At 44.5% G+C, this 19,644-nt stretch overlaps 1 protein-coding gene across 1 annotated transcript in view; it reads left to right on the forward strand.

Moving 5' to 3' along the window:
* The window catches only part of mmp16a (matrix metallopeptidase 16a (membrane-inserted)), a gene marked incomplete at its 5' end in the record, with an annotated part of 212,252 nt that overhangs the window by 132,926 nt on the left and 59,682 nt on the right, over positions 1 to 19,644 (forward strand). The window contains 2 exons of the mRNA XM_083655479.1: positions 4,450 to 4,611; positions 17,099 to 17,316. Of these exons, the coding sequence (XP_083511605.1) occupies positions 4,450 to 4,611; positions 17,099 to 17,316 (380 nt within the window). The remainder of the gene's footprint in view (positions 1 to 4,449; positions 4,612 to 17,098; positions 17,317 to 19,644) is intronic.

Here is a 19,644-nt window from a genome sequence, read left to right on the forward strand (position 1 = left end):
TGGTGTGTAGGCTGTATACCTTCCATCTCTGGTGTGTAGGCTGTATACCTTCTATCTCTGGTGTGTAGGCTGTATACCTTCCATCTCTGGTGTGTAGGCTGTATACCTTCTATCTCTGGTGTGTAGGCTGTATACCTTCTATCTCTGGTGTGTAGGCTGTATACCTTCTATCTCTGGTGTGTAGGCTGTATACCTTCTATCTCTGGTGTGTAGGCTGTATACCTTCTATCTCTGGTGTGTAGGCTGTATACCTTCTATCTCTGGTGTGTAGGCTGTATACCTTCTATCTCTGGTGTGTAGGCTGTATACCTTCTATCTCTGGTGTGTAGGCTGTATACCTTCCATCTCTGGTGTGTAGGCTGTATACCTTCTATCTCTGGTGTGTAGGCTGTATACCTCCCATCTCTGGTGTGTAGGCTGTATACCTTCCATCTCTGGTGTGTAGGCTGTATACCTTCCAGCCGATAATTAGCCAAGCAGTAGGAACTTGCTTTGGCTTTGTTTGTGGCCCTGTCTTCCCTGGCAAGCCTAACGTAAGGAAGCAAAACAAACGTGACACTGCTGTCCTCAAATGGCCCAACAGGCAGGAAAACTGACTCAAGTTGGAGGAATAGAAGTAAAACAGAGATAGAAGTAAGACAGAGACTTCATAGCCAGAGTCTTTCTAATAGAACAATAGTAGGTGGGATGAAAGTCATGGCTGTAAATTGTAAATAAAACTTGTATTTACAGCAGTGGTTGTCAACGTGGGGTCAGGGGTCCTGGTCCTAGTCGGTGTTACGGGTGTTACAGGGTGGTGGGGCATACACCGATTACATAACTTGCCCACTGGCAACACAATTATTTTTTTCAGAGGAAGGAAGTAAAGAAAAAACTCTGCCCGCTTGTGCCATTTTCAGCGTGCGCCGGTGTCAATTACAAGTGCTCCCTATTCGGGACTGCCTGAGTGTGGCTGTGCTGTTCATCATAGGCCTGTCTCTCTGGTTAGACAAGCGAGTAATGTTACAGTACTTATACATGTTATGAAATATGAACTCAATCCACCCTCATACACATGTAGGTAAGACCCTTTGCTAATCCTGTGGGTCTTTTGTTGTCCCTGCCATCTCTGGAAATGTTCTTTCACCACAGCTAAAAGTCTGCTAGCATCGATGTTTTAGCTGTGGTAAAAGCTATTGTCATTGCCTGGCTTACTGCTACTTGCTGGCAATATTAATCCCATGTCAGAAAAAGTCTCCAGATTGGTCGCTAACATTAGTCTCTTTTGAGGATTGTCTCCAGGAGGGTCTGAAAAGTTGTCTCGAGTCAGATTTAGCCATGGATGAGTGTGTATTGTGAGGCAGCCAGACAGCCAGTGTTGTGAGCGTCCAAGCTAACGCTACACAGCAGCGGGGAGGGGCTGACTGACTGAGTGAGGACTTGTTTTTTGTTTGTTTTTGTTTTTACCTTTATTTATACGGTATCACCGGTAACACTGGTGTTGTCATGTGTTTATTAACCGGTGGGGAAATTTCCACACCGTGGCAACTCTAGTCCCCAGCAAATTGATAAATTGGTCAACTTCACCCTTATTATAAGGGTGAAGAGAGAATGTAGAAGAATGACTGTTTTGATCATAGTTTGACTGCTGTCTCTCTACCTACAAGATCATATCTAACAATAAAATATTCTCAGATTTGGGTCAAAGAGGAAAAAATGGGGCTCCGTTGCCATAATGTGAACTAATGATAATAGGGGTAAAAGAAAAAGGTTGAGAATCACCGCTTTACAAAACAAGAAGAGAGCGCTGTCCTTTCAGTACTACCTGTGTGAGATAGAAGCTACCACTCACTCATCCCCACCATGACCTCAGATTTGTTCACTGTAATTAGCCTACAACAAGATATTACAGTTAATTTGATAATGATACGTTGATGTTTAAAGATTTGACACATTGCACCTTCAACCTGTCCTCTGCTTCCAATGCCATCATGATGAGAGATAGACTAGAGAAGGGTTTTTATTTGCATAGCAGCATGCCCCCCTTTCCAAAAAACCACTGAACTCCTTCGTCTTCTCTTCCTTTCTCAAACTTTAGTCACTGTAATCTTTATCTCCGGCAATTCATTCAGTATTTACAAGCTTGCTCAATTTCTAGCATTTCTCCTACTTTTACAAGCCATCTATTTTCATTGGGAGGATTTGACTGAGCTGTAGAGCATTTTCATTTAAACCCCGGGATAATAATGCGTGTCGCTTCATACCCAGGCAGTGGAGGACTTGAAGTGTGCCATTGACATTTATACAGTTGAATATTCTTCACTGGGTTCCAATGAGGCCATTTTGGGTCGTAGTCCAGTCTGTAAATTCTCCATCAGTGTACTGTACTTGTTTAGAAGCACCCTGGATCAGCCAAACGCCTTCAGGTGACAGATTTGCAGCAGATAAGTGCATCAATTTAGCGGGAACCACGATGAATAAGTGATGCTCTTTTTCATTCCTGTCAAGGCTCTGGGCGTGATCAGAAAGCGAGAGAGGTAAAACTGAAGAGAGGTGGCAGAGGGGGCGGCCGTCGCAGAGATACCCTTGGCAGAGTGGGGTAGAGGGCTAAATGTAGTCTTCTGTTGTGTATTTTGGGGTTCCTGGGATCTTACTGTGTCTATGTTTGACCAACATGAGTTTTTGAAAAGCCAGATACAAATCTGAGTAATTTTTGGATTGAGGATGCCAATACCTGATATTTTGTGTCAGTATTTAATGTTTTTGAATTGGACAATTTTCATGCCAACCAATTCCAAAAAATAACAAGTAGCCAGTGTTTCTCGACTGTTTTTATTCTTCTAGAACCGTTCTTGAAATCAATAAGAATAAGAATAATAGAACAGACGTGTAGAATCTAATCAAACCGTCCCATTCAAAGAATTTGGGGTTAATAGCTTCCCATAGACAACCAGTCTATCGATAATATGTTATGCAACTATACAAGAGAACTATACAAACAAACTGCATCGTATGTTTCCATCATGTAGGAGGTGGATGACATTGAGTGTCTGGCAGATATCCAGTTTTTAATAGAAAGCCAATATACTGTAGGCCTGGTATATCGCTGTAACCCTAATTCAATCCCTGTGATTTTCTCTGTGGTTGGGAGTTTCTTTGCGGGTTAGATTCGGCATGTTGGGAAAACAAATGAGACGTGGTTGGCCTGTGGAATATGGTTCTGTTTTTGTTTTTTCAAAGATGGTTGCAAGTGACGTAGATTGAGATGCTTGGATGAGGACATGCTTGGGAGTGGCAGCTTCCACTCCCAAATCCTGCATGCGGATTAAAGATGGTTGGGATTGGGTTGGTTGCTGCGGGGCATGGCTGTTGGCCACACAGGGTTTCTCAGTCAAAAGGTCAGCCCAGCATAGTCATGGGCTTACCACGGCTAATTACAGAGCGCAGCGTTTTCCATGCTCTCTGAGGGGGCGTGTGCATGTGTGTCTGTGTAATGGCTCCCATCAGTGCTAATGTAATGTGTAATGTAATGTAATGTAATGTGTAATGTAATGTAATGGCATGTGTAATGTAATGTAATGTGTAATGTAATGTAATGTAATGTAATGTAAAGTGTAATGTAATGTAATTTCAGTTCAGTTCAGTTCAGTTTATTGAAAAAGGGGACAGAGCATATTAATCAACAATTCAATGTAAATACACCAGGTTTAGCCAAAAGGCTAGTTTCCACCCGTAGTCCCCGGCCAAGGTGATGCAACAGGCTTCCTAAAGGAATAAAAATAGAAATCGAAGTAAACTGTAAAAACACACAGAGCAAAGCTATAGCGCAGGTTAAAAAGGACACGAGTAAAAAGACACAGCAGTCCCAACAGTTACATGCATAGGAGTGTGTAATGTGTAATGTAATGTAATGTAAAGTGTAATGGCTCCCATCAGTGGCTGTGCTCTTGCTAGATAATCCACTCATTAGGTGCATAAATACTGGATTACGTATGCTCGTACACACACATGCACACACAGCTTTTACTACTTGTGAGGACGCTCCACTGTCCACATCGATTCTCTAACCCCAAACTAACCTCAAATGTACCCTAACCAAAGCCTACCTAATCCTAATTTTGGTCTTAACCCCAAACTCAAATTCTAGCCCTAACCTAGGCTAATCTAGAAGTGAGGACCTGCAAAATGACCTGAGGCTTCATTGAGGATTTTCTGTATGTTTTTATGCTTGTTAGCCTGTTAGGATATTTAGTATTTTAACATTAATAAATCACATTCAAGCACAATCATTTTGAGACATTACTATTTATATTGCAACAAGCAAGACTATCGCAGAGCAGATTGGCAGCCTCTAACGCATTGGTTCTCAAATGGGGGTCCGGGGACCCCCAGGGGTCCGTGGCACTTTGCAAGGGAAAGTTCCACTGCTAAGCACAGCATTGACAACCCTCCTCTCTCTCTTGTTTCTAGGTAACGATTTGTTCCTGGTGGCAGTTCATGAGCTGGGTCACGCACTGGGCCTGGAACACTCCAACGACCCCACGGCTATCATGGCTCCTTTCTACCAGTACATGGACACAGACAACTTTAAACTGCCCCTAGACGACCTGCTGGGCATCCAGAAGATTTACGGTAAGCTCTCCTCTAGTTTGCAACTTGGCTATTGGCCAAAGTCTGATGACATCCCTCCTTCTCCTCAAGGATAGAAATCATTAGACTATAAATAATCTGTGCAACCTTCCTGACATATAACCTGATGTTACAAGCAATAATACATTTCACCATGATGAATTATGGATTTGTAGTTTCTGCTGGAAATGAACTTAACCCTAGAAATGTGATGGGGTAAGATGTTTACATGCCATAGTAATCCTTTTGACTTAAGCCTCTGACAGACTGTGCGATTTTGGGCTGTTCCAGACGAAAGACGAGCAACGTGAGAAAAACGTGGAGATATCATTGGTCTTGGCTTCATAACGGTGGTCCTGCGTCGTGCAGTAAGATAGGTTCAAAGACGGTCGTTGTCAAAGTCTTGCCACCAAAGATAGCCTAGGATCAATTCTGACAGTGTCAGAAATGTAGGGTGACAGCTACGACGACGTCTGATCAACAACCAATAGAAATGCTGCTAAATAGTTGACATTACCTCTCTCGCAAAATTGGCCACGAGCGCGTCCATATTCTCCTCCTCCTCCTCTTTTTTGGATGTTTTTCCAGACATAAATTCCACTTTGCAAAGGCTCCATTCTTGCTAAGCTTTGTCAGTTCATTGTTGACATTTCTACCAGACAACTGTGGAGTTGAAATAGAGATTGTGAGTTCCCAAACTCCTATTGATTGGTGTGTAGCTGCGGCGAACGCTACTGACGTTTGATTCTTGTGTGTATTGACTGCTGATTGAGAGGTAGGCTATTGATGGAGAGACGTGCGTCGTAATCGGACAGTCTGCACACATCAAACCTGATGCCGTACCCAAGTTTATTAGACCCACGTCTCACAGTGTGGCCTGCAATAAACTTATAAGATTGCTAAAATCTTACAGTCTGTAGGCCGCTTAAGGAATAAGCCAGGCATCTCATCGTTTCTCATAATTGGAGTACTATTTTAAATAGGGGTCTCAAGAATTATATTAAGACCCCTGAAGAAGACTGGGCCTTCACCATCAGAGCACCCATTGTCAATATGTGTTGATTTTAGGAAGAACTACTCAAGACTAATTTCTACAGATGTGCTTTCAGTGATGTGCTTTTAATGATGTTTCTTGTTGCGCTGTTGTTTCACTATATTGCTGATATATCTCAGCCCCCACCCTGTCCCCCGTAGACTAAGCAGGACTCATCAATAATACAGTGATGGTTTTGTCTGGCACTACGTATGCATGATTTAGCACCCAGTCTCTGAATGTGTGAGTCAGTACCAAAGTGTTCCAATATGTTTGACTGTAATGAGCCTCTGTTCTGGGCAGAAACATCAACTTCACATTCTGCAACACACTGAATAAGCCATCATGTTGTGACTGATTAGCTGAATGTTCTCCACCTCCGTTTGATGTCTGCGTTAGGGACAACTTGTGGGATGTGACAAAACTGTCCCTGGATGAGCCGTCGAGGCTGTAAACCACTCACACTGCTGAGATATCTCTCTCTCTCACACACACACACACACACACACATATGCAGATACACACACACAGACACACACACACATACACTTGACCTCCATGCAAAATTTCAGCCTCCTAGGGCAAAAACTGTGTCTGCTAAAGGGTCGTGAACTTTTTGTGGACTGACCGACCGATTAGGGTTAAGTACTGAAACCCGGTACCACTATGATTTAGGTACCTCATTTAGGTGCCATGCCTGAGCTGCTGTGAAATATCTGCCCTCCGGTGCGCCGAAACCAGCGATGCAAGCACCTTCACTAAAATTATAGGGGATAACACATAAGGTAAAGGTAAAGTCCCACTGATTGTCACACACCTGAGTGTATCATTTGAAATCCTATTAAAAAAAAGCTTTAAATCCACTTTAAATTATAAAAAGTACGGGTTCACCGGTACCGTTTATAGAAATAAAGTTGATAGAAAAATCGCATTTAAAAAAAAAACTCTTTTACGTTCCAAAAGTCATAAAAGTTATTCACATTTGTGAAGAGTATCATGCTGAACCCAAATTCACGTTCCCATAAATTTTTGTTAACCACAGACCTCATTTTATGCATTTAAGTGAAACCCCCATGTTAAATCCCATAGACTCATTCCTGTGGCTCTCTATGCAACATATTTCAATAGCAGACTCTATAACGTTGATAGACACGTATATAGAAATGTAATATGCAACATATTTTCACTTCAGAAATGTTGATATTCTACAAATCCGTGGATTGGAGAAAACTACAATGCCGACATTTTATTCTAGCGACCAGGCTGGTGTGTGTGTGTGTGTGCGTGTGTGTGTGTGTGTGTGTGTGTGTGTGTGTGTGTGTGTGTGTGTGTGTGTGTGTGTGTGTGTGTGTGTGTGTGTGTGTGTGTGTGTGTGTGTGTGTGTGTGTGTGTGTGTGTGTATGTGTCTTCATGCCAATTGGCTAAGCGGGGCTGGTGGTAATTTCCAAATGCAGGATGGCAGAGGCAGAGTAGGGGGGGCTGCCCCTACCATTCTGCATTTTTGGAAATTCACATACCGGTATGTGGTCGCAGCTTTTGCGAATCCACGCTTGTTGTTATTTAGTGTAAGCCAAATCATAATCCTAACCTTAACCAAGTTGTTTTACTTGCCTAAACACACCCAAAGTTGTTTCATTTGTGTTTAATGTTTGAAATGCAGCTTTTCAAATTAACCACCATTTTAGTTTGCAGAAAGGTCAAATGCAGATGTTTTGTTTCAAATTTATGTTGAGATTGTACATTACAATTCCAACATTTTATTCTGGAGGGTTAGGGTTAGGGTTAGGGTTATTTATTTCATACTTTGATTAATCATTATGTGTGTGATATGGTTTTTCCACAAAAAAGGTGCACATAATGCTGGGAGAGCGTGAGACCAGGGAGACAGACAGACAAATGTTATGTTGTTGTCTGTCATGCCTTAAAATGGAAGTAACTAGTCTGTTTTGAAAATGTAAGGAGTAGAAAGTACATATATTTATGTTTGGGGGGGTAGGAAGTGGAAATGGGAGGGAGATGTAGAATGCAGATATCAACTCTGTTCTCAAAGGTCTTTGATTTTTCGTGTGTGCATGCGTAGTATTGAGGTCATAGTTGGGTACTCAGTTGGGCATTCATGTCTGAGAAAATACATCACTTATTTTACCTTGAACAAACATAACATGATTTCCCATGAATGATTCACAACTTTAGCAGAACATAGATTTGAACAGTAAGCTCGTAAATTATAAAGTTCATTGTCCTAAAAAAAAATGCAAATTCAGTTTTGTCCTTAGCAGCCCACAAGTAATTGCAATTAATAAAGCAAGACTGCTCTGCTTTTATATGGAAGTGGAATGACTGTTGTGTAGTTTGTAATATACATTTTTAAATCCCCCATGGGAAACTAAATGCTTTTCTCACTGAGCTTTGATGACTTCCTTCCCTATTTCGGTCAGAAGAAAATCAGGCCAAGGCTTGTGTAGATCATAGCCTACTTTCTGCAGTTAGACAATTTGACTCCTCATTTGTTTTGTGGCATGTGGCAGTTGCATATGGCTGCACATTCACTACATTAAGTATGTACAGTATGAGTGTGAAAGTTAAGTTTGTATGTCAAAGTTATTCAAATCAAATTCAATCAAAATCATTACACTGAAAGTCATCCCTCTGAAACGGGACACAACATGTTGGTGTACCAAATGGGTAATTTCCTAATGTTAGAAAGAGAGCTCCGCACATCTCTTTTTCGGGCAGGTGCGTCGGACAGGGACAGAAATGTCCATCAATTATAAAGAAAGAGTCCCGCACACCGTCCAAACTTGCAATTGTAGAGTTTATTCCGTGACGTTTCGGTCACCGACCTTTTTCAAACAAAATCAAACAAAAATTTTTGTTTGAAAAAGGTCGGTGACCGAAACGTCACGGAATAAACTCTACAATTGCAAGTTTGGACGGTGTGCGGGACTCTTTCTTTATAATTTCCTAATGAATCAGAAATAAGAAATGGATTATTTTATATAGCACTTACAGTATAAAGCAGAGTTCACTAAATGCTTTACAGGAAGGTGGGAAATTCAGCAAAGTCGTCTTTGGTCTTAAATCTAGATGTGGATTGAAGGACCTTTAGTTTTAAGTCTAGACCTAGGAACAGTCAGAATCTAACGGGGTAACTGCAATGGGTGATAAATGGTCTTTTCATTTAGCCTAGTTAAAATCCTAACTGCATCCTGAAAAGTTGCTGATGTGAGTGACTTGGACTGGAGCAGGAATAGAAGGAGTTGAAGTTGCTGATGTGAGTGACTTGGACTGGAGCAGGAATAGAAGGAGTTGAAGTTGCTGATGTGAGTGACTTGGACTGGAGCAGGAATAGAAGGAGTTGAAGTTGATGATGTGAGTGACTTGGACTGGGGCAGGAATAGAAGGAGTTGAAGTTGCTGATGTGAGTGACTTGGACTGGAGCAGGAATAGAAGGAGTTGAAGTTGCTGATGTGAGTGACTTGGACTGGAGCAGGAATAGAAGGAGTTGAAGTTGATGATGTGAATGACTTGGACTGGAGCAGGAATAGAGGGAGTTGAAGTTGATGATGTGAGTGGCTTGGACTGGAGCAGGAATAGAAGGAGTTGAAGTTGATGATGTGAGTGACTTGGACTGGAGCAGGAATAGAAGGAGTTGAAGTTGCTGATGTGAGTGACTTGGACTGGAGCAGGAATAGAAGGAGTTGAAGTTGATGATGTGAGTGACTTGGACTGGGGCAGGAATAGAAGGAGTTGAAGTTGCTGATGTGAGTGACTTGGACTGGAGCAGGAATAGAAGGAGTTGAAGTTGTTGATGTGAGTGACTTGGACTGGGGCAGGAATAGAAGGAGTTGAAGTTGTTGATGTGAGTGACTTGGACTGGAGCAGGAATAGAAGGAGTTGAAGTTGTTGATGTGAGTGACTTGGACTGGAGCAGGAATAGAAGGAGTTGAAGTTGTTGATGTGAGTGACTTGGACTGGAGCAGGAATAGAAGGAGTTGAAGTTGTTGATGTGAGTGACTTGGACTGGAGCAGGAATAGAGTGAGTTGAAGTTGCTGATGTGAGTGACTTGGACTGGAGCAGGAATTGCCTTTGCCACGGGAGGGTCTGGTGAGGCGAAGGAGGAGCACGGCCGGGAGTAACCCACAGAGCCTAGATCCTCCATGCACCGAAGGGCCAATACTGCGGCGTAGCACTAGCTCTATTGCAGCGGATTGGGCGTTCTCGCTTACCCCTCCCGCAGGCAACGTTGCAGACAGAGTAGTAAGGCTGATCCGTGAGCGGCTTCTGGGACGCGAGTCGGGGTCTTAATTGGCCTCAGCTGGGTCTACTGGGCGAGGGTGTATGATGTTGACAGACCCGAAACACCTTACGACCCCAGATAACATCACTGATGACGCGTCCCAGCGCATGCGGCAGTAGTGTATTTGAGAATATAGAATCCTGGCTTGCCTCTGGCCAGTGACACTTAGGAAAGACTAGGTGACAACCAAGTATAGTTTGGTGACGAGCTGGAGAGACAGTTGACAGCCGGAGAGACGGCAACCGGTACGGGATGGGATTAGCACCCCATCTTGGCTCTCTCGTGAGGGAGAAATCCACAAACGCTACGGATTAGCCTCCTGAAAATCTGCGCAAAGATCGGCGCGGCCTGGGGTCCTTCAGGCTAGAGCGAGGTGCTCGACGCAGGTAAATGACGTGCAGCGCACAGGCCCTCTTGAGGCGTCCTTGAGGCATCCTCTCAGCCTCTGGATTGCCTTTGCCACGGGAGGGTCTGGTGAGGCGAAGGAGGAGCACGGCCGGGAGTAACCCACAGAGCCTAGATCCTCCATGCACCGAAGGGCCAATACTGCGCCGTAGCACTAGCTCTATTGCAGCGGATTGGGCGTTCTCGCTTACCCCTCCCGCGGGCAACGTTGCAGACAGAGTAGTAAGGCTGATCCGTGAGCGGCTTCTGGGACGCGAGTCGGGGTCTTAATTGGCCTCGGCTGGGTCTACTGGGCGAGGGTGTATGATGTTGACAGACCCGAAACACCTTACGACCCCAGATAACATCACTGATGACGCGTCCCAGCGCATGCGGCAGTAGTGTATTTGAGAATATAGAATAGAGTGAGTTGAAGTTGCTGATGTGAGTGACTTGGACTGGAGCAGGAATAGAAGGAGTTGAAGTTGCTGATGTGAGTGACTTGGACTGGAGCAGGAATAGAAGGAGTTGAAGTTGCTGATGTGAGTGACTTGGACTGGAGCAGGAATAGAAGGAGTTGAAGTTGCTGATGTGAGTGACTTGGACTGGAGCAGGAATAGAAGGAGTTGAAGTTGATGATGTGAGTGACTTGGACTGGAGCAGGAATAGAGTGAGTTGAAGTTGCTGATGTGAGTGACTTGGACTGGAGCAGGAATAGAGTGAGTTGAAGTTGCTGATGTGAGTGACTTGGACTGGAGCAGGAATAGAAGGAGTTGAAGTTGATGATGTGAGTGACTTGGACTGGAGCAGGAATAGAAGGAGTTGAAGTTGATGATGTGAGTGACTTGGACTGGAGCAGGAATAGAAGGAGTTGAAGTTGCTGATGTGAGTGACTTGGACTGGAGCAGGAATAGAAGGAGTTGAAGTTGCTGATGTGAGTGACTTGGACTGGAGCAGGAATAGAAGGAGTTGAAGTTGATGATGTGAGTGACTTGGACTGGAGCAGGAATAGAGGGAGTTGAAGTTGCTGATGTGAGTGACTTGGACTGGAGCAGGAATAGAGGGAGTTGAAGTTGCTGATGTGAGTGACTTGGACTGGAGCAGGAATAGAAGGAGTTGAAGTTGCTGATGTGAGTGACTTGGACTGGAGCAGGAATAGAGTGAGTTGAAGTTGCTGATGTGAGTGACTTGGACTGGGGCAGGAATAGAGGGAGTTGAAGTTGCTGATGTGAGTGAATGCCCTTGGAAAATAGTTTCCAACAATCCAACTTTTCCATTTTCAGCGTGTAGCAACGAGCTAGCGTGTACATTTCTGCCATTAGCTTGCTAGCTAGTTAGCGTTGTTGTTTTCACTGCGGCGGCAGGGCACTATTTACAGCGACACACAGGGAGGAGGGAGCGGAAGCCACTCTGATTGACATGGTCTGAACCAATGACAGAGCTTCTTAAGCGGGGAGCGGAAATCCGTCAGCGTCTGAAATGGATGCCTCCAATGGGAGAGCAGCTGTAGAGCAGGGGAGGGCTTATGCCAGCAGCCTGTTTCCATGCAGCCAGACTCCTCTCACGGAAGGGAGGGGAGGCTGGCCAGCGAGACTAAAGTCGCCTAAACAAGAAGCTATAAAACCTTTTGCATGTCTGGTCATGTGTCCAGCTGCCTGTGATGATTACATAATGACAGGATGCTCTGGCTCCACTCATCTGCGGTGTGTTTCATGAGATTTGATTTAGTCGATGAATGGAATCTCTTGGTCTAAATCTGCTGATCAGGTTTGGACTGGGAGGCATGACTAGCCGACTAACTATCCCTCTTATTCCTATGATCATCTTTGTGGTGGTTTATCTTTCCCCATGTGTTTATTTGATTGCTTATTTATTCATGTAATCATTTTATTGTTTATACGTTAGTCAGGAGGCTGGTCGCTCCTTCATTTCTTCATTAAATTCCTTAATACTCGTTTCAGTCCTTTCAGCAGCTTATTTTGAAATCACTCATTCAGTGATTTCACCATTCATTAATTTGCGATAGTTTACAGTACTGTAGCCCTCCAGGTCGTTATTTATAAATGCCACCATAACTCATTGATCTCCTGCTGACTGTGGGGTATTGTAATCATCTCTTCTCTGCATCTGGTGGCCCCAATCAGCACAAGGCAACTCATCTCCTCATGTTCACGCTTACACAGTGTGTTATTCATGCATCATTCATACGCACAGCCCACTCACTTGCCCTCACTCTACCTCTCTCTACATGTGTCTCCCCCGTTCTCTTTCTCTCATGTGATTCATTCATGTTAAATGACACCAAGCCATGTCTAGGCTTCCATGTACAAGAATGTTGCCTGTTTATAATATTTTTTATCATTAAATACTTTTAAATTGTTCCCTCTGCTGCCCCAGTCATTGCTCCACCCTATCTGCCGATCTGGGGAGAGTTGTAGAGTAGCACATGCTTCCTCCGATACATGTGCAGTCGCCAGCCGCTTCTTTTCACCTGACAGCGAGGATTTTCACCGGCAGGACATAACGCGTGGGAGGATCACGCTATTCCCCACCTCCCCCTCCCCCTGAACAGGCGCCCCGAGGGAGGCCACTAGAGCAGCGACCACGACACATACAATTAATCCGGCTTCCCACCCACAGACACAGCCAATTGTGCCTGTATGGACGCCTGACCAAGCTGGAGGTAAAACGGGGTCTCGAACCTGCGACCCTCGTGTTGGTAGGCAGGAAATCTACCCGGACGCCCGGGAATTGAATCCCTAAAATTGGTAGTGCTTGGTCGTGTCATTGAACTATAGATAGATAGATAGATAGATAGATAGATAGATAGATAGATAGATAGATAGATAGATAGATAGATAGATAGATGGATATTTTATTCAAGTGTCATGCACACAGGGTGCCCAGCCCGCATGGGCTTATAAGACACTAAAAACAACAATCTTCCATGGTGTGTAAACAATTCAACACAAACATACAGTATGTATGCATATATATACATATACACACTAGATACATATGCACAAATATACACTATATACATTATAGAACTCAAATCAAATATACAGCATATTTTTTCTCTTTTCCCAGGCTTTAGAAATAAAATTGGCTGTATGGAATGCTCCCTTTCTAAAACATAATTCAAGTTTTTTGTAATCATCCAAATAAAATAAATCATTATATATATATATATATATATATATATATATATATAATCATATATATAATCATTATATAACATAACATAACATAACATAACATAATATTTTCTCGAAAAGCACTAAATTCATCATACGTGGACCCCAGGAAGAATAGTTGCAGCTTTGCTGTAGCTAATGGGGATCCAAATAAAACTTGAAACTAGAAGAACATAAAATGAATCTCATTTTCAATCTGTTCTGGATCACAGAACAGGCAAAGTCTCTGTTCCTCAGGTACACCGCTAAACCTACCTGTCTCTATGGAAAGAGGCAAGGTACCTGAGCGTAGCTGGGCACAGAGAGATCTTTGTGTTTTGGGTAGATTTTGTTCAACATATTTTTCTACTTCATAAGTATTTTTTATAAGACAACTATAAAGGATCACATCTTGTTTTACGTCTTCTTTGTCTTCCTCGTGTTGTTGCTGTTTCCCTTCATCTCTTCTTTGTCTGGCTTGAAAATGTCTGCGCTGAACCTCGGGTGCCTTGTTGGCTGCATTTGGCATGGTAATATTGTGTGGTTGTCACAGTGCATTTCCACGCATTGTAACAGCCTAAATAAGTGGAAGCCTCTCACTGTAATTACACATCCACGTTAGAGCTCGTTTGTCATCTCACTACATCCCGTTTGGCTTTGGGCCAATTCGTTTAGGAGTCCATGAAATCAAGACTTTGCAATTGGTCTCTAATTCTTTCCTGTTTGACGTCGTTATTCTGTATGCTGTGCTGTACACTTTTGCCTCAATGAAGGGATTTGTCTGTAGCTGCTGAAGTAAGAAGTGTCTGTACTTGTGAATCCCTGAGATGCAGAACAATTTTAATCTTTTCTCAGAGGACTAGGGTTTTTAAATTGCATTTTAATCCCTCTAACTGGGATTGTTATGTACTGTACATTCATAATCTAAGGCAGTATATGCATGTGCTTTTAGATGATGTATAATATTAAGTGATCTGCATTGAGTATCTGTTAAGCAGGTTTCAAGGGAATGGCAATAATGTGTTTTGTTATTTATATTGTAATAGAGAGCAAAGATCAAGCTAAAACAGAACCCAAAATTCAGCATAGCATTAGTTCTGGCAGGCCACGAAGTCAAGCTCAGCTCACAAAGCCAGCCCACATCAGCTGATGGCTCAGACGATATCCTTCTATGCAAATCTCATACAGGGTAGGCCTGCACGATATGAGGGAATAGACCCTTCTCACGGGGGCCATTTTGTGTCGAAAAGGCAGGGTAAACACAGGTGCAAGCAAAACACTAATGAGGGTTTCAAACTTCCATGATTGGAATTTGGAAACCCTCATTAGTGTTTTGTTTGCACCTGTGTTTATTCTGCCTTTTCGACACAAAATGGCCCCAGTGAAAAGGGTCTATTCTGCGATGTGCGATAACATTGTTCAATATTGCGATGACGATATGACTTGCGATAAATAAACAAATATTGAAGTATGCATATTAGCTATACCGTTCCTATGTCTTTCTGCTTTAACACTGCTAACATAGGCACCAAACATTGAATAGCCTGAATAAAGAAATGTAATACACATTACACACTGACTCTAGCTAGCTGAAACTACACACAGCGCGTTTGGGCTTTGGCGGAGGGGCGGAGCACACCGCTGCAAGGGAAAGGTGTACGCTGGATTTACAACAAAAGACAAAACAAGCACTTGCTGATTGGGAATGAATGACCCGTGTAAGTAAAATCACTTTTGTGATTCATTGCGTTTCAGGCAGTCTTTGCGATGTGTTTATTGCGCATGTTCATATTGCGATGATGATGAAAATACGATTAATTGTGCAGCCCTAATACCTTATTTAAAGCTGCTTCAGTCCGCCTACGATTGCTGGTTCCTTTGCAAGCTGCTTGCAACCCACCTCCTCCCCAGCTCTTCCTTACATGCTGTCTGACGTAAACATGTAATTTCTGTTGTCAGTGTTGCTGCCCTGTTCTGTACCTGGGGGGTCTTTGCTGCTGTTCTCCCTGCCTTAGGCTTTCCATGTAAGCAGATTGAAGGGCAGAGAGCTCCAGAACAGAGCCATGCCGCCAAATATCACTTCTGCAAATGCCAATAAAAGTCTCGTTTTGACTAAAGTGGTCCTGACTGACACTATCCAATACAAAAAGGAGACATTTATATGTTAATTTGAGGATGATAGTCTGATGATAAATATCTTGTCAGTCATCAGTCATAACAAAGTAAATAAAAGTGGGGTCACAAGTTGTTGACAGCAAATGGTATTAGCTAAAGGGACTTTGCCATAGTTTAGGGTTTAGTGAACTGACCTCCCTCCCTGGAACATTTCAGGGTTTAGTGAACTGACCTCCCTCCCTGGAACATTTCAGGGTTTAGTGAACTGACCTCCCTCTCTGGAACATTTCAGGGTTTAGTGAACTGACCTCCCTCTCTGGAACATTTCAGGGTTTAGTGAACTGACCTCCCTCTCTGGAACATTTCAGGGTTTAGTGAACTGACCTCCCTCTCTGGAACATTTCAGGGTTTAGTGAACTGACCTCCCTCTCTGGAACATTTCAGGGTTTAGTGAACTGACCTCCCTCTCTGGAACATTTCAGGGTTTAGTGAACTGACCTCCCTCTCTGGAACATTTCAGGGTTTAGTGAACTGACCTTTCTCTCTGGAACATTTCAGGGTTTAGTGAACTGACCTCCCTCTCTGGAACATTTCAGGGTTTAGTGAACTGACCTCCCTCCCTGGAACATTTCAGGGTTTAGTGAACTGACCTTTCTCCCTGGAACATTTCAGGGTTTAGTGAACTGACCTTTCTCTCTGGAACATTTCAGGGTTTAGTGAACTGACCTTTCTCTCTGGAACATTTCAGGGTTTAGTGAACTGACCTTTCTCCCTGGAACATTTCAGGGTTTAGTGAACTGACCTCCCTCTCTGGAACATTTCAGGGTTTAGTGAACTGACCTTTCTCTCTGGAACATTTCAGGGTTTAGTGAACTGACCTTTCTCCCTGGAACATTTCAGGGTTTAGTGAACTGACCTCCCTCTCTGGAACATTTCAGGGTTTAGTGAACTGACCTCCCTCTCTGGAACATTTCAGGGTTTAGTGAACTGACCTCTCTCTCTGGAACATTTCAGGGTTTAGTGAACTGACCTTTCTCTCTGGAACATTTCAGGGTTTAGTGAACTGACCTCCCTCTCTGGAACATTTCAGGGTTTAGTGAACTGACCTCCCTCCCTGGAACATTTCAGGGTTTAGTGAACTGACCTTTCTCCCTGGAACATTTCAGGGTTTAGTGAACTGACCTCCCTCTCTGGAACATTTCAGGGTTTAGTGAACTGACCTCCCTCTCTGGAACATTTCAGGGTTTAGTGAACTGACCTCCCTCTCTGGAACATTTCAGGGTTTAGTGAACTGACCTCCCTCTCTGGAACATTTCAGGGTTTAGTGAACTGACCTCCCTCTCTGGAACATTTCAGGGTTTAGTGAACTGACCTCCCTCCCTGGAACATTTCAAGTCCCATATTTCTTCACCTGACGGCTTCAAATATCCAAATACAGTAATAACAAACATGTTTTTCCCTCCATCTCCTGTCTCTTTCAGGGCCTCCCGACAAGCTCCCCCAGCCCACCAAGCCTTTGCCCACGGCACCCCCGCCTCGCTCCCACCCCCCCTCAGACCCCCGCAAGCCGGACAGGCAGACACGCCCCCCGAGGCTGCCCCCGGGGGACAGGCCATCTCACCCCAACGCTAAGCCCAACATCTGCGACGGGGGCTTCAACACGCTGGCCATACTGAGGCGGGAGATGTTCGTCTTCAAGGTGAGAGCGAGGTCTAAGGTCTAGCAGAAGACACGGAGGGCGTTTACACACCCAGTTTGTTTAGAGCAGTTATTTTGAGACCTTGTTGGGGAGGTTGGTTTCTCTGTACGTTTTCAAACCATCCCAGGAGCGTGTTGTTTGGAACGATCCACCCGCAATCCCACCCACCTACAGGCAGCACCGTGCATTACGGGCTAAACAACTACAGGCAGCACCATGCATTACAGGCTAAACAACTACAGGCAGCACCATGCATTACGTGCTAAACAACTACAGGCAGCACCATGCATTACGCGCTAAACAACTACAGGCAGCACCGTGCATTACGCGATAAACAACTACAGGCAGCACCGTGCATTACGGGCTAAACAACTACAGGCAGCACCGTGCATTACGGGCTAAACAACTACAGGCAGCACCATGCATTACGGGCTAAACAACTACTGTACAGGCAGCACCATGCATTACGGGCTAAACAACTACAGGCAGCACCATGCATTACGGGCTAAACAACTACAGGCAGCACCATGCATTACGTGCTAAACAACTACAGGCAGCACTGTGCATTACGGGCTAAACAACTACAGGCAGCACCATGCATTACGGGCTAAACAACTACAGGCAGCACCATGCATTCCGGGCTAAACAACTACAGGCAGCACTGTGCATTACGGGCTAAACAGCTACAGGCAGCACCATGCATTACGTGCTAAACAACTACAGGCAGCACTGTGCATTACGGGCTAAACAACTACAGGCAGCACCGTGCATTATGTGCTAAACAACTACAGGCAGCACTGTGCATTACGGGCTAAACAACTACAGGCAGCACCATGCATTACGTGCTAAACAACTACAGGCAGCACCATGCATTACGGGCTAAACAACTACAGGCAGCACCATGCATTACACGCTAAACAACTACAGGCAGCACTGTGCATTACGGGCTAAACAACTACAGGCAGCACTGTGCATTACGGGCTAAACAACTACAGGCAGCACCATGCATTACGTGCTAAACAACTACAGGCAGCATGCGCGTAGCCACGGGTGCGCTAGGGTGTGCAAATGCCACCCAGACAGGCCGCTGGCGCACCCAAAAAAATGGGGTAAAAAAAGTGTTTTGTTTTGTCTGCAAAACACATGTCAATGCTGTCATGCACTGTGTCCAACTGTCCGCTGCCCTATGTGCCCCGGAGCATCATGGGAAACTAGTTAAGCTGTCGTCCACGTAAAGTAAACAAATGCAGGCACGCACAGCAGCAGCAGCAGCAGCAGCGCCAAATCAAGAAGACATGAAACAAAGCTCGCTTTTAAGCTTTTTCGGCAAAGGCAAGAAACGACGAGGAAGAAGATGACTCGTCGTCACCCTCCCCCTCAACAAGTGCGGATTGTAGTGCACCCGTTCTCGCACCTGTATTGGTGGTGTACAGTGGAGAAGAGACAGACGATGATGCAGCCGAAACAATGACGTTAACAGCGGGGAACGCAGCCAACAACACACCGGAGGTTTGTGCAGAGCCAGAGGACACTGACGCTACAGATCTCTCTGCAGTAGACGAACCTGCATGCCAACCAAATTTGCGTTCTTTCCCGACTAGAACACTCATTGGAAAAAGTAGGTGAGACTTTTTTGAGATACTAAACAAAGTGGTTTTACATGTTGCCAAAAAATACTATTTAATTGACTGCTTCTACCTGCTAATAATGAGTGCGAAAAGGAGCAAACAACACACAAATATTCCTCTAAATCTGGTTTGAAAAGACCCACATTTTTTTTGGTGGCGGCCTTGCGGCCGCCACCAAATGGTCCGCCCCCTGGCACACCCTGGCCTTCTGTGGCACACCCAATGAACCGAGTCTGGCTACGCTACTGACAGGCAGCACTGTGCATTACGGGCTAAACAACTACAGGCAGCACCGTGCATTATGTGCTAAACAACTACAGGCAGCACTGTGCATTACGGCTAAACAACTACAGGCAGCACCGTGCATTACGGGCTAAACAACTACAGGCAGCACCATGCATTACGGGCTAAACAACTACAGGCAGCACCATGCATTACGGGCTAAACAACTACAGGCAGCACCATGCATTACACGCTAAACAACTACAGGCAGCACTGTGCATTACGGGCTAAACAACTACAGGCAGCACCATGCATTACGGGCTAAACAACTACAGGCAGCACCATGCATTATGGGCTAAACAACTACAGGCAGCACCATGCATTACGGGCTAAACAACTACAGGCAGCACCGTGCATTACGGGCTAAACAACTACAGGCAGCATTGTGCATTACGGGCTAAACAACTACAGGCAGCAC

This window comes from Poromitra crassiceps, assembly GCF_964638095.1.
Source record: "Poromitra crassiceps genome assembly, chromosome: 2".
NCBI lineage: Eukaryota > Metazoa > Chordata > Actinopteri > Beryciformes > Melamphaidae > Poromitra > Poromitra crassiceps.